This window comes from Loa loa (assembly GCF_000183805.2).
Source record: "Loa loa unplaced genomic scaffold supercont3.320, whole genome shotgun sequence".
NCBI lineage: Eukaryota > Metazoa > Nematoda > Chromadorea > Rhabditida > Onchocercidae > Loa > Loa loa.
The window spans coordinates 37,494-50,865 of NW_018108500.1; the positions used below are offsets into that span (position 1 = coordinate 37,494).

At 32.6% G+C, this 13,372-nt stretch overlaps 2 protein-coding genes across 2 annotated transcripts; one reads left to right on the forward strand and one right to left on the reverse strand.

Annotated features, from left to right (window-relative positions):
* Positions 1-1,086: 1,086 nt before the first annotated feature.
* Positions 1,087-3,855, reverse strand: LOAG_07302 (hypothetical protein). Its single transcript, XM_003142835.2, has 6 exons — positions 3,676-3,855; positions 3,325-3,453; positions 2,954-3,080; positions 2,137-2,381; positions 1,563-1,740; positions 1,087-1,366 (listed from the first exon to the last, which is right to left on the reverse strand). The coding sequence occupies exons 1-6, from the start codon at positions 3,814-3,816 to the stop codon at positions 1,251-1,253; spliced, it is 936 nt and encodes a 311-aa protein (XP_003142883.1). The 5' UTR covers positions 3,817-3,855; the 3' UTR covers positions 1,087-1,250.
* A 919-nt stretch (positions 3,856-4,774) lies between these two features.
* On the forward strand, positions 4,775-13,100 carry LOAG_07303 (hypothetical protein; the record flags this gene model as incomplete). The annotated part of the gene is made up of 20 exons (XM_003142836.1): positions 4,775-4,919; positions 5,217-5,332; positions 5,446-5,544; positions 5,716-5,907; positions 6,075-6,227; positions 6,313-6,445; positions 6,661-6,728; positions 7,315-7,361; positions 7,549-7,693; positions 7,919-8,045; positions 8,302-8,485; positions 8,819-8,924; positions 9,010-9,105; positions 9,278-9,420; positions 11,208-11,335; positions 11,462-11,539; positions 11,858-11,922; positions 11,986-12,086; positions 12,547-12,633; positions 12,920-13,100. The coding sequence occupies 20 exons, from the start codon at positions 4,775-4,777 to the stop codon at positions 13,098-13,100; spliced, it is 2,394 nt and encodes a 797-aa protein (XP_003142884.1).
* Positions 13,101-13,372: the final 272 nt, after the last annotated feature.

A 13,372-nucleotide genomic window follows, 5' to 3' on the forward strand; every position in this document is an offset into this window, starting at 1 on the left:
ATAATGCTGACTTTCGTTTGCTAAAATACGCTGTATAGACACTGTAATTAATTAAAACTTAATATGTAGGACTTCTGTATTACTATCAGTTTAGGAATTATTGGTAGATTTTTTGTCTGCTTGTCACTTAGCTGTGTAAAGTTATCGACCATGTTGCAAAAAGATATATGAAAACTCGTTTATAAAATTTGCAATGGATTTGTTAAGCAGACATGGTTTTTTTAATTGCAGTAGCTTTGTTAGGAAGTATTTTTGAAAATAGAAACACCGAAATCACCTAGATAGTCTTTTCTTAACCTTAAATATAAAGTGTCAGTGAGCTGTATAATATCTCGTTGTTATTACCAAGGAGATATCAACAAGGAATAAACTCAAAAAAAAAAAACAAAACATTCAAAAATTTGAAGGATTTATACTTCACAAAGAGTATCATGCAAAATACTGTTGCGATTTAGAAGAGAAATTTTACATAATAATAACGATAAACCTGTTCTGAAACAGATCTCTACTTGAAAACTTATTCAAATTATGAAATGAAAATACTTGTGAAGAAAATGAAAACAATCAGACGATATTATATCCTAAGAATAATTACATTAGACAGTGGAAAGTGTTCAAAACAGTGAAATTAAAATGGTTCTTAGTAAACCCGTCAAACTAGCTGTGTAGAGGAATCAATAACAAAGTTATAAACAAATTGAAGCAGTTTGCGAGATAGACGAAATATAGGACCAAATATAAAAGTAAAACTGAAGAATAAACTTATTTCTCCACTGAATTAAAACTGGAAATGAGGACAGTGGAGCAGATAGTCACATATATTAAACAGCATTCATTAACGAAGTAATACAACGAGACGAAAAATTTTGTCCATTATGCCATCTTTGTTTTCTCCCATTTCCATCCTTGTTTAGAAAAGATTTTTGTTTTAACTACCTTCTTTTTTTCTCGACATGAAAGTAGTTGCGAAAATCATTGGTATGACATGCTTCTTTCCTTCTTGTATTGCATTGCTAATGAGTCAACCGTGCCTAGGTCATTCTTTACTTTCTCATAAAGATATAACAAAATATGACTGTTTTTCCCCCTTTTTTTTAATTAATAAAATGAGTCCTCTGTAGTTTTTTCTGGTTACTTATGCAAGATATATGACTATCATGCATGGCCGCACATAAATGCATGAATCTATGTTATTCTACTTAATTAGCCAAAGGAACAGGAAATTCACATGAAAAAAAGTCGACAATATACTACTGCAAACTGGTGATCCTTTCGGTATTTCTAGCAGTTAAGGACGATATTGTATCCAAAGTTGATGAGCTTAGAATATGTGATCGCAAGCCACGTGGTGCTTCTAATCGAGAATCTACAATTCTTTGATTTGGTATATGAAAAAAACGTTAGCAAGCATGACTCGTACTCTTAGAAACAAGAATACTAAACACACTAAAAAAACATAAATATTTAGAGAATCTAAGACTAACATCAGTGCAAAATTGACGTCACCAATTTAAAACAGTAGTTTTTGAGTATTTAAGTTTAAAAGTTAAATAAAAACCAACATTGCACAAGATGCCTCTGTATTTCTGAACTTTGGACATAACTACCAGCATAGAAAAATACTGCAATTATTATTAGCAAAGCCAAGCTATATCCAAGTAATGTCCAGTCTCGTAATTCTTCTACTCGATCATCCGGACAATGCCATACATTATGCCACAGATTCATCGTATCATTCATCTGAAATTTAATCGTTCGTCCTTTGTTCAATTTGCATACTAAAGCGGTGCATACCAGCACTCTAGGAAATAATTTCAAGAACCTCTCCGGACAACCTTCACATGAAGAACATCACTTCTTGTATTGTTTACAACCTACCATGAAATCAACTCTTACTTATCAGAACAGACTGGTTATTCAGTAATGCGCACATCTCCCTTCCAGCAATATATAACAGCCATATAATATGCAACCATATATCATGAAGACTGCCTCTAATATCATTTATAAAAAGCTCAAACAGATAAGAATTAAGGAAAAAAGAGTAATTCTTCGCAAAAAAATGCTTTACAAATAAGCAAATTTCTAGGCAATACATGAAGCAATAACAATTACCAAAAAAATAAGAAAACTAACCGTAGTTTCGACATCTAAACAAAAATTAACATTCGGTGTGATATATATATACCAGTAAAACTGGAATAATTCATTGAATGAACTCAGACATTCATCACAAATGACCATATCATTAGCTTGAAGAGACGAAACATTAGAAACACAGCGCCTCCAATCATATAACTTATTTTGAAACTGTATAGTATCATTATAATAGCTGTATTCAGTGCTGTTTGTCTCGAAATGCCAATTGATATTCACACAAGCTGAAATGTATGAAATTAATGATAACTTAAAATGAATTAAATTTATCTAACTTCAGCAGTTTTATACTTTTTCACTGCTGGTTATTCCTTTAAGTTACTATCCAACGATAAAATGTACTATGTGAAATAAATTTATAACACTAAACTGTAGTCACCACTGTAAGATATAAAACAAAAATGTTGTTAAAAATGATAAAAAGTAATACATGCTATCCGCCTTTCTTAATTATGCTGTGAAGAAACTTTACACAGATACGCAACCACCACAATTTGCAATACCTGTTTTTGACTTCGGATATTTGTACAATCTTATTAGACATAAAACAAATACATTTCATCTGCTCAAACAAGTGTACAACCTTACTATTCTTAGCACTGCTTTTCAACTACGACAAACATGCCAAATCACTATGTACATAGTGTTTTAATTCCACAAAACAATGTTTCATAAAGCCCAACTATAAATGAACACGACAATGCGGAAACAAGCTAATATAAAAAACTTTAGAAGAAAAAAAAAGAATTATGGCTCTTGTTATCATTCGTTCCCACGACAGAAATAAAAGTTTTACAAGAACAGCGCGAATTGCCCCATATGTTTCTTGTTATTGTCGTCGATACCTCCGACACATAGGAAATTAAGTAATTCTCATAAATTACACGATTGCAGGTAGTATTGTCATGTGAAAACACATGTTCCTAAAATTCCAAACTACTTTGAAGTTAAAGTTTAATTCCTGAAAACTCTACTATCTGAAAATTGAAAAAATTACACCTCTTCACTGCAAGTCAAGTAGTGAATAGTTAAGCGACTGAGTACATAAAGTGCATGTATAAATTTACATAGATCCGAATTATTGCATCATTGTTCTTGTTGATCCAGCTAGAATTCATGATGACTCATTCTCTGAAATTTAACTTTGTTGTAACAAACTCTGCTTACCAATTTACGTAACATATATTCGATCTGTTTGAACGCAATGTATTCTTCGGTACAAGATGTGCACACTTTCGGTGGTGAAGAAAATGTGGCTGCACATCGTATCATTCTAGAACTCGCTTTTGCGAAATCCTGCAAAACACAAGCAATAATCAGTGAAATATCAAGATTTACTTTAACAGTGTTAAAGGTAAAGCCATTGTTAGTGTCGCAAGTAAGACTACTTGAACTATCTTGCTCCAGAGACGTGATTAATACCTTTATGTGAAAACAACTGGATCTGAGGTATAAAAGATCATCACACATTCCATTGTGATATATCTCGTAAAATATTAACAAGTACTAGATGAAAACCTCAATGTATGGTTGACAAGGAGTGTTCAGATCCCATGGATAGCTTAAGCTTTGCGATAAGTTTTCGTAAATTCCATTGTTTGCAGCGGCACATGAATAAAACCAACTTAACACATAGAGTATCACTATTACACCATTCATTAATTTCACTTATTGGAATATTTCAAAATATCTGAAAGTCAAATGTTTGAAAATTCGTGTAGTTCTTTACCAAAAATATTGATATATGATATGAACTGGATACCGGAAAAGAGATGAAAACTGTATCTGTTTTTCGCACCATTTAAAGTGGATTTCTTATTAATAAAGCAAGCTAGCAGCCTAGATTGTCATAAATTACCGTATACCGTGCCTTTGCCTAACAAATGAAGCCAGTGAGGAATGTATAAAGGAAGGGAGCAAAGAAAAAAAATATATATATATCGGTACCATACGATATATTACAATGAAATTAACTCGTTGATCCAAAAATTTTCATAGCGTCAGCATCATGATAATTCTATGCAATCTTCGCTACGCCATTTAAAAGAATAAAATTCATTTGAGAAGAGTGCGTGTAACAAGGGACGACAAAAGTTTTCGAAGTCAATGAGATTAGAGAATGAAGGGATTGTATAAATAGTAAAGGTACTCATTATTGGGAATAATGAACTGTGAAAATGAAGTGCAAAATATAATGACAGATAATGTTAATTACAGAAATTTAGACAAGCAAACATTCTTTATTCTTCCAAATCTTAGTAAATGTGTATAAGACTCTCCGACAGATTTAATATATTGTAGTATTTTGTCCATCGTATTTCACTTATTAAATGACGCTGTTCACTTTTCTGGCATTCACGTGTCTCACATATCCGTAGAATTGATCGTACTCTCGTCAAATGAATTACTTGAGATAAAATAAAGTGAGGAGTAAAGTATGATCCATTGATTAATCCATTTAATTAATTAAACACTAATCATTGGTTTAGTGTATTATATCTCCTTGTTATACGCATTCCCGAAAAGATTTATCTTTCCTTTTTGGCTTATACTTTTATGGCATCCTTTGTTTAGATTCACGTTTCACGACCTAATATCTTAAATGGTCTATTTTCAGATGTTTCGTGTAACTTGTGCTGTTCTCTCTCGATTGTCACCTTCCAATTCGTCTCGTCAGTGTTACTGTATCAGAAGATGTTTCCTTCATGCTACTAATTCACTACGCTTTGCTGCTATTGACAATGATGATATCAACGACAAAAGTTTGTCATTTATTATAAATTGTAGTTAAGTTACGAAAAACTTGACATGTAGCAGTTTTCATCGAGCGGATAATATCTCATTGTTTTGTTCTTCCAAGATGTTTTGTTTTTGTGATGCAAAATTTCTGTAGAAGTTAAAATTCTTGTAGAAGTTAACTAAAATTCTTGTAGAAGTTAACTGTTTTGCATTTCTGTGGAAATTAAACGAGATCTTGATTTCCTGCAGAGTTAAATTTCTGAAGGAGTTAAACGTTTTGTTGAGTTTTTTAAGATGTAAAATTAAAGTAGTACATTTAGAAAAACAAGTACGAAATGATGATTTGAAAGTGGACATAAAGGATTTGGAAGAGGCTTTGAAAAAGGATGAAATGCCGGCAGATCCCATGGAAACCATTCGGAAGTTAAAGGAGCAGGTAGGTTAACTATCAGATATTTCAAGATTCTCTGGAAAATTTCCTGTTATTTGGTTAGGGTACAAAGTAAAGCAGAGAAAATAGTATTTTGCTGGAAATATCGTTTCTTTTAGAAGAAAGGAATTCGCGAGATTTTCACAGGAAAACTGGCAATGATTATTGTTGGTGTCAGTGTTATTCTAGTTATCATTTTGTCAGGTTTGCGAGAAAAGGTACATCTTGTTTTCTTTAAATTCGTTGATAAACGATTGCATAACGACAAACTCGTTTTAGCTCTCTAATGTAAATATTACATTATGTGAAGCATTCTGAAAATTGATTCTTTAAGATATAATTTTATATGCAAAGTCCAATTTCAATTATAATTAAGAGGTACATTGCAGAAAATGAGAGAACTGGAAAGTGAAAGGAAAAAAACAATCGGTAAGGCTCGGATTGGTGGTACTTGGGAATTGGTCGGCATGGATGGTGAATTAGGAGGATCTGAACAGCTTAAAGGAAATTGGCTTTTGTTATATTTTGGTTTTACACACTGCCCTGATGTCTGCCCTGATTCTATTGAAAAAATGGTTGAAGTCGGTTTTTCTATTCTAGCCACTTCTTCTTTTTTTATGAGTTTTATTATTCTTCAAAAAAGCACAACAGTTAAAAGCTAAGATTTATTCAGCCAACGTATCGTGCAGAATTTTCTGGAAATATATGACTTGAATAATTTGAAGTTACGGATTTCTGCAAGTTTTAGGTTGTGGAAATTCTTGAAAAAAGCGAGGAAAAAATCAAAGTAATTCCAGTTTTCATATCGGTAGATCCGGAACGTGATACAATTGAAAGAGTGAAAGAATACTGCGCTGAATTCTCCCCCAAAATAAAAGGCTACACTGGTTCAAAGGAACAGGTATAATGTTTTATTTTCCATAGAAACATTTATGGGCTGTGAAAAAAGTGAAATGAGGGAATCAAACATATCACTCTTTCTTCAGGTTGCCAAAGTAGCAAAGGCATTTCGCGTCTACTACAGTCAAGGACCTAAAATAGACGGGAAGGATTACATTGTTGATCACACTGTTATCATGTACCTGATGGATCCAGATGGCAATTTTCATGATTATTATGGTAAGCTGTTTTCTTTTATAAAAGGTAGTTCAAATCAATAATTTGCGAAGGCATTCTGCTGAACAGTTTGATTAATTGTCTTTTTAATTGTCCTTCTAGTCTTTTGAGATTAGATTGACCTTTGTATGGTGATTTCTTTTTGGTGTTTTGTCATTATTTCACTAATCTTCTTTTACTTTCTAATGGATTCCTACCAGCCAGTGCATCTATTTCAGGTCAGAATCGTTCTGCACAGGAGATAGCAAAGGTTATCAAATTGAAGGTTTTCAAGCGTGATATGCTGGTAAATAAGAAAATAGGGTGGTTCTAAAGTCCTATTAACCCTTCATTTTTTCCATTTTTTTCGTTTTTTTTTTTGAATTTCGTATAGAAAAGAGATTTGAATTTTTCATGCTACACTTTGCTACGCTGAAGCTATCTTCAAATATTGTTTTAAAAGTTTGTTATCGCTTTAAAAAGTGTTGCCTTCAAGGCGTTGTTATAGAGTTTTGTTTTCCTTGTATTCATTAAATAGTTAAATATATTAATTTTGCCAATATTCATGATTTATGTGCGGTTCATTTCAAGGAAATGAACTTTTGGTACAATTCAGAGAAAGTCTTTCAATTTTTTTCCCTATTAAATGTTAAAAATTGTTGTCTTTGTAGATACCGATAAAATTCTTTGTTGAAACTCCGCTTCAATGACAGCATCTGGTTTAAATGCCAATTCATTTATTGTTTGGTCTTTTTAATCTTTGAAGGTTAGAATTGTTTTCAAAAGAAACAAAAGAGAAATATGTGGAGAACGTAATATAAAGTGGATGGATGAAGTTGCTCCCAAAAAAGTTTTCTGCTACCTTCTCTTGTACATCCGACTCTTCTTTCTAGATGGCCTCACCTGCAACACCGAAACATTATGTTGTGCGTATTCCCAAGTAAGTTTTAATGAGCTTATTGCATCATTCTTATCAGTAAATTTGAAGACATTCGTTTTGTTGTCAAATTACAGTGGTGAAGTACCTATGCTTAATTTTAATTAAACTTGTCCAAGTAGTTTTGCTTTTTTATTTCCAGTTTTTAAATGATTAAGGAAGACTTCTAGGTTCTCTTGCCTTTTTGTAGACGCAATGGATCTCGACGTTATTCAATTTTGAAATTCAATGGTACGTTGAAAATTGATCCAGGCAAATGGGCAACGGCCGATTACAGTATACGAATGGCACGTGAAGATAATAAAGAACAAGTAGCTGCAAATGAAATCCGACAGGTTAGTTTTCTTACTTTTTGCTGGGAGCGCAAAATTATTGTTTTTAATCATTGTGCCCTGCGTTATTCGCTACCACTTAGAGAATTGTTAAGGGATGCCTGCTTCTTCAAAGAATTTTAGCTGAGGTTTCCAGAAATTTTTGAAAGCTGTATCGAACACGTGGTTCTTTTAGTTTAATGAATTGCTGCAAAAATACTTGAGATTAGTAACAGTCTATTCCTATAGGACTATGGCGAGGGTTCCGAATATGGTAAAGCATTGCGAGAAGAAGCACGGCGCAAGAAATACGGCCGCCAGCTTCAAACCTATCAGCATGACAATCAACCATGGATGCTAAGCATTACAGACTCAAGTACATATTTCTCTTATTTTTCCTCAGTTTATGTATTAATTTTGTATTTAATCATAGTGTCCAACTAGCTTCATCATAATAGTACCGCTTTAGTTTTACTTGAATGTTTTAATCCGTTATCAATGTGACCCTTTCGTATTCAAGGAAGTGTTGGAGATTCCAACCATCATTTTTGAATTTGTAGTTATCAGTGTAATTTTTTCATGGATATCATCACATCTTTTTTCCTTTTCGTCAACTCATGCAGGATTTCCAGGTGCTAAAGAACGGAAGTTTCGTAGCATTCGTGAAGGTGGAGCAGGAGAACATGCAGATTATTGGGTATTTTTAAAATCAGGGGAAGAATTTCATGCTTACAAAGTTGACGAATGGTATCAATTTATGCCGTTTTCGACTCATCGGACTCTTGACATTGATCAGGCAGAAGAACGGTTTCGTGAGTAAGGTTTCCATCATTTGTGTGCCCAAATGGACTGATCATGTATTTAATTTCTTGTGTGGTAAATAAATTAAATTTTGAGAAATAGCTTTAAACGCTTCTCAGGACGGTATATTTACTATGTTTAACATGTAGTTCATTGATTCTGATACTGAGGAGATGTTCAAAACTGGATAAAATTTTTCCAGGAAATGAAAACATTTTTTTTGTCAAATTACATGCAGTTTCTGTTATACTTGTGGTTTCTTCTAATAGCAAAAACAAACGGAAAAGGTTGGGATATGCTTTCAGTTACATATTGAAAGTACATATTGAAAGTAATTTGTCCTTTTAGGCGAAACCGTGTCATGAATCAGTTTGCCTTAAAAGCTCAGATACAGCAACAGCTGAAAGCTATGGATGAAGATGGTGAACAGATGATAAAAACAACGAAATCACTTGTAAGTTCATTTACTTTGATTTATTTGTTTCTTATTTATTATTTGCTTCTAACTGCATCATGTCGAAATTCTAAAACATTTTCAGAAAATCAAGGATGAAGCTAGTTCGGATGAGAATTCTGATGGCGAAAAAGGTGACGACGAAGATGATGCTCCTACCGGAAGTTTGAAACCGAAAAAGGTTAAATTTGTTCGAAGTCTTAATCTAGAAATTTAACAAAGCTAGTGAATCCAATTTTAAACACAAATTTGTACGTGAGATTTTAGATTTAAATTAGACTGAAAAGTAAGTTGCCATCGGACATGATACTGGCCGAAAATGCAAAATCACTGCCTTTAGATTTCTGTTTCAGAGTTTAAAACCTGCTATTCGAGCCCGGAAAGACAAAAGGCAGCGGGTAGAGAATGCGGATGAGGTAGCAGCTTATGAAAGTGATGATGGTGATGATGAGGGTCGAGAGTATGACTACATGAGTGATAGTGGCTCAGAAAGCGAGTAAGTTTCAACCATATCAGTTTAAATAAAGAGTTTCCTGTTTTACATTTTTTTTTCCCCACAATTCAGTTTCGTATGTTCTAATCGCCTAAACGGTTTTCATTCATTGTCCACCAAAAAGATTTCTTTCTTCATGTATGTTATTTGGGCTTATTTCCTGCAGTCTTACTTCTCTCTTTTAAACCATACCCAAATTTTCTCGTAAACTGATTATCGAGCATTAATTACAATCTTTTTGAAGTTAGAAATTTAAAAGAAATACGTGTTATACGTTGTGTTACGTTTGTTAAAACATGACGGTTTCGTTCTGTCATGTTTTTGTACCGGTTACTTGCTGTTCTTTTCTCTACTCAGAGAAGAAAGTTAAATACCAAGAAATATTTGAAGCTACTCTCTCTTTCTTCAGTTACCATAAAAATCTGTTTACGTTTTCAAATTATGAGTTAACGATCCAGGCTTGGCATAGCATTTCCTTACATAGCATTCTTTCTACATTTAAATTAAATAAATCTCAAAACGGATGAGAAGTGATAACCACTTCTTTCTTTTTTTAACTATCTTTAAGATGGCTTCAACAAATATGGTATCTCATAATATCACTTTTATCCGAAATTAGCGTTTCTTCAAAATTTCATTCATATATATCATTCATTCGTAAAATTCAAGTTACTTGAAAGCAGAGAATATAAGATACGCTGTTGGTAGTGAGTTTTTCATAAAGCAGTGATGAAGGATCATACATTATAGTTCATTGTTTAATTTCTTTCACTAATAGATATTCAGGTGATATTGCTTTGAACAGACCTTTTACTATACTCTTTTTGGAAATTTTAGAAAAATTCAGTCCTTGTAATACTAAAACATAATATTATATTATGTTTCCGTATTGGAAGAACCGAACTTTACAAAATTTTTATCCTTCCAATTTCTATAGTTGTTTTTATCCGTTGCTTCTTGCTTAAAATGCTAATTTTCCTGAAAAAAAAAAAGAAGTTTCATAAAAAGCAAGAAATGAAAGCTTACAAGGAATAAAATATAAGGAAGAAAGTCTATCCTTGTGAGGATAGACTTTCTTAGGATGGCTTGTTAGTGCGCTACTGTGTACATATTAAAAAACACATCATTTTCATATATGTATGGGCATGCATATATTGTGAGCATTTATTTCCGTTATTTCACTGTTAAAACATTTTCAGCTGTTTCGACGTCCATTTAATAAAAATCGAGTAAGAAGACATTAACTCGTTTCATTTTTTGATTTGTATTGTGTTTTCACAAAATTATAACTAAAAGAACAGTAGGTTAGCACCAATATGAAAAGTAATGAGATTGAAGGTAGACTCAAGATTGAAGGTAGACTTAAGCGGTAAACTTCTAAAATTCTTTTTCATGTAATCGCGTCAACAGTGGAAATTTCCCGAAAAATATAGGTCAGCAGTTCCAGTCGTATCTAGTATTTCTGTACAGTGTTGTTGAATACAACAGTCCAATTCTCATTTTCCGTTATTTTGTTTAATTATTCCACCTGTTATATTTTCGAACTTTAAGTCGATAGTTCTCTTTATTAATTAAATTGTTTCTTCTCCTCTGCCTTATTTTAACTGTACTTGAACTTGGTTTTGATAAAATTCTCATGTAGAACTTATGGGAGGAAAATATTAGCTATCAAAATATAAGTACTTCTGGACCCAGTATTTGTCGATTTTATTACCTCGAGATTCGTTTCTTTTCCATGGATTAGGCTTATTCATCGAATTAGATCAGCTTTATTTCGATAACACTTTCAGTCGAGATGCAGTTCCTATGGAACAGAAAGTGGATGAAGCGATGGTTGCCGTAGGTGATGAAACAGGTCTGAAAAAATTGATCGGTGATGACTTTTCTGATACCGACAGCAGTGATTTGGACGATACCAGTATGTGTGCCATTCTAATTCGCTTTATTTAACAAAGTTTTCACTGGTTGTCATCTTTTAAAACAACATCTTAATTGTCCAAATGAATGAAAAATTTGACAACTTGAATCAAGGTTGAAATTTCAGCAAAGAAACTTCTTTCTACTGTGGAAGATGATGATGGTGATGAAATAAAAAAACAGTTTATTGATGTCGATGAAAGGGGTAAGTTGCCATTACAAATTTATTTGTTCATTTATTCCGTTAAATGTTTACTTTTTACTTTATTATGCTTATTGTTTTTTCAAGTTTTGTATGGGAAACAGCAACTTTACATTTACGACGCAGGAACTTTGATTTGAGACTCGTTATGGTTATTTTTTGTTTTAAAAAAGAAAAAATGAAAACAGAAACGGAGTTTGTACTTCGATAAATGGACTCTTAACAGAGGGTCTGCTATTAATTTAAAATGAAAATCAAATGTGAAATCAAACTGGTAAACACTTTACTAAATTCAACTTATTTGTCGAAGGAAATTTTCAGATTCATCAGGCAGCGATTCCGATGATCCTGATAAGGAAATTACCTCCGCAATTTTCTTACCCGTGGTAAGCTTTCTTTCATTTTTGAGGTTATATTCTTTTAAAATTACTTATTGTGGAATTTTGTAGAAAAAAACTCCAGAGGAACCGTTATTGTCAACAAGAAAAAGACCATTAGAAAATGCAGCTTTGGCAGACACTGAGGCTAAGAAGATTAAAACCGAGCAACAGTAAGCTTGCTTATTTTCCTTGTAAAGTGGAAACTTTTTGATTGGTCTTACTGAAAAGATTTTAACTTTTATTTTTTTGATTTGAAAAATCATTTTGTCTACTCTGCGCTTTGATTAATATGATTTTTTGTCCCAGTGAAAAGATATGTTGATAGCTTGCATATTTACGTATGTAGATGATCCGTTGTGAACACGTAAAAAAAATTGCTTTATTGCATATGAGTTACTATTTTAATTAAAATTCTATTTCTTTTGTATTCCAGCTTCAGCTTATGTTCCTAGTGATGTTTGCGAAAAATAGGTCAAAAAAAATTTGGATTTTCTAGATTTTTTTTCTAGAAAGTCAAGTCTAGATTTTTTTTCATTCAAATGTGATTTGGCTTGCACACCCATTGATCTACACTTAAGAAGCATTATCCATAAAATTATGTTTTCACGTCGCAGTGCTTGATCTTTGCAGGCTTACTACACCATCAGTACCATCTACACAACCAGCAGCAAATCAGGATGGTCTAAACGAAGAAACAGTGCGACGGTATCTACGAAGGTAGTTTTTTCCAGTATTTGTGACTTGTTCGTTCGTATGCGTTACTGTGAGATAGTGAGTATTATTTTCCACTTTTTTCTGATTCTGATTTTGAACGAACTGAAATAGGAAAACATCATTATTTTTTGGTTTTTTGAACATTGCAGGATTGAATAGCATTCTTGTATATCTCCATATCTGTATTCGTTTATTAAAGTAATAAATAACTTCATTTTTTGTTAAATAACTGATTTCCTCTACCTGCATATATACTTAACAATTCAGTGATTTGAGTTTCGTTTTGCAGGAAACCTCATACAACGAAAGAACTGCTTTCTAAAATTAAGTCAAAATGTGGTGATATGGAAAAATCGGAAATAGTGCAAAAGTTGGCTGCTATATTGAAGCGAATAGAACCCCATCAATTCAAACAGAAGCATGGCAAGAAGGAAGTACTGTTTTTCTCATTGAACAATAATCTTGCCTAATTCTCAGTTTATATGGTATAGGGCAAGTAACATGTGTCAATGCTAGATGTGATTATATCTCTCCTTTTTAATTTCCTTCACAGTGTCCATTGTACTTATTGGCCAACTATTTTGACAATGTTCTGAAAACAGAAATTTTTTTTTTTGAATGAGAGTGGTCATATTGAATATTAGCAGTTTTTAAATTGATTTATTTCCATCTTCATTGAGAATGGCTGCTATACTGATAACGTTGAAATAGTTTTCAGCACAGCTTTTCATGAGTATTCATT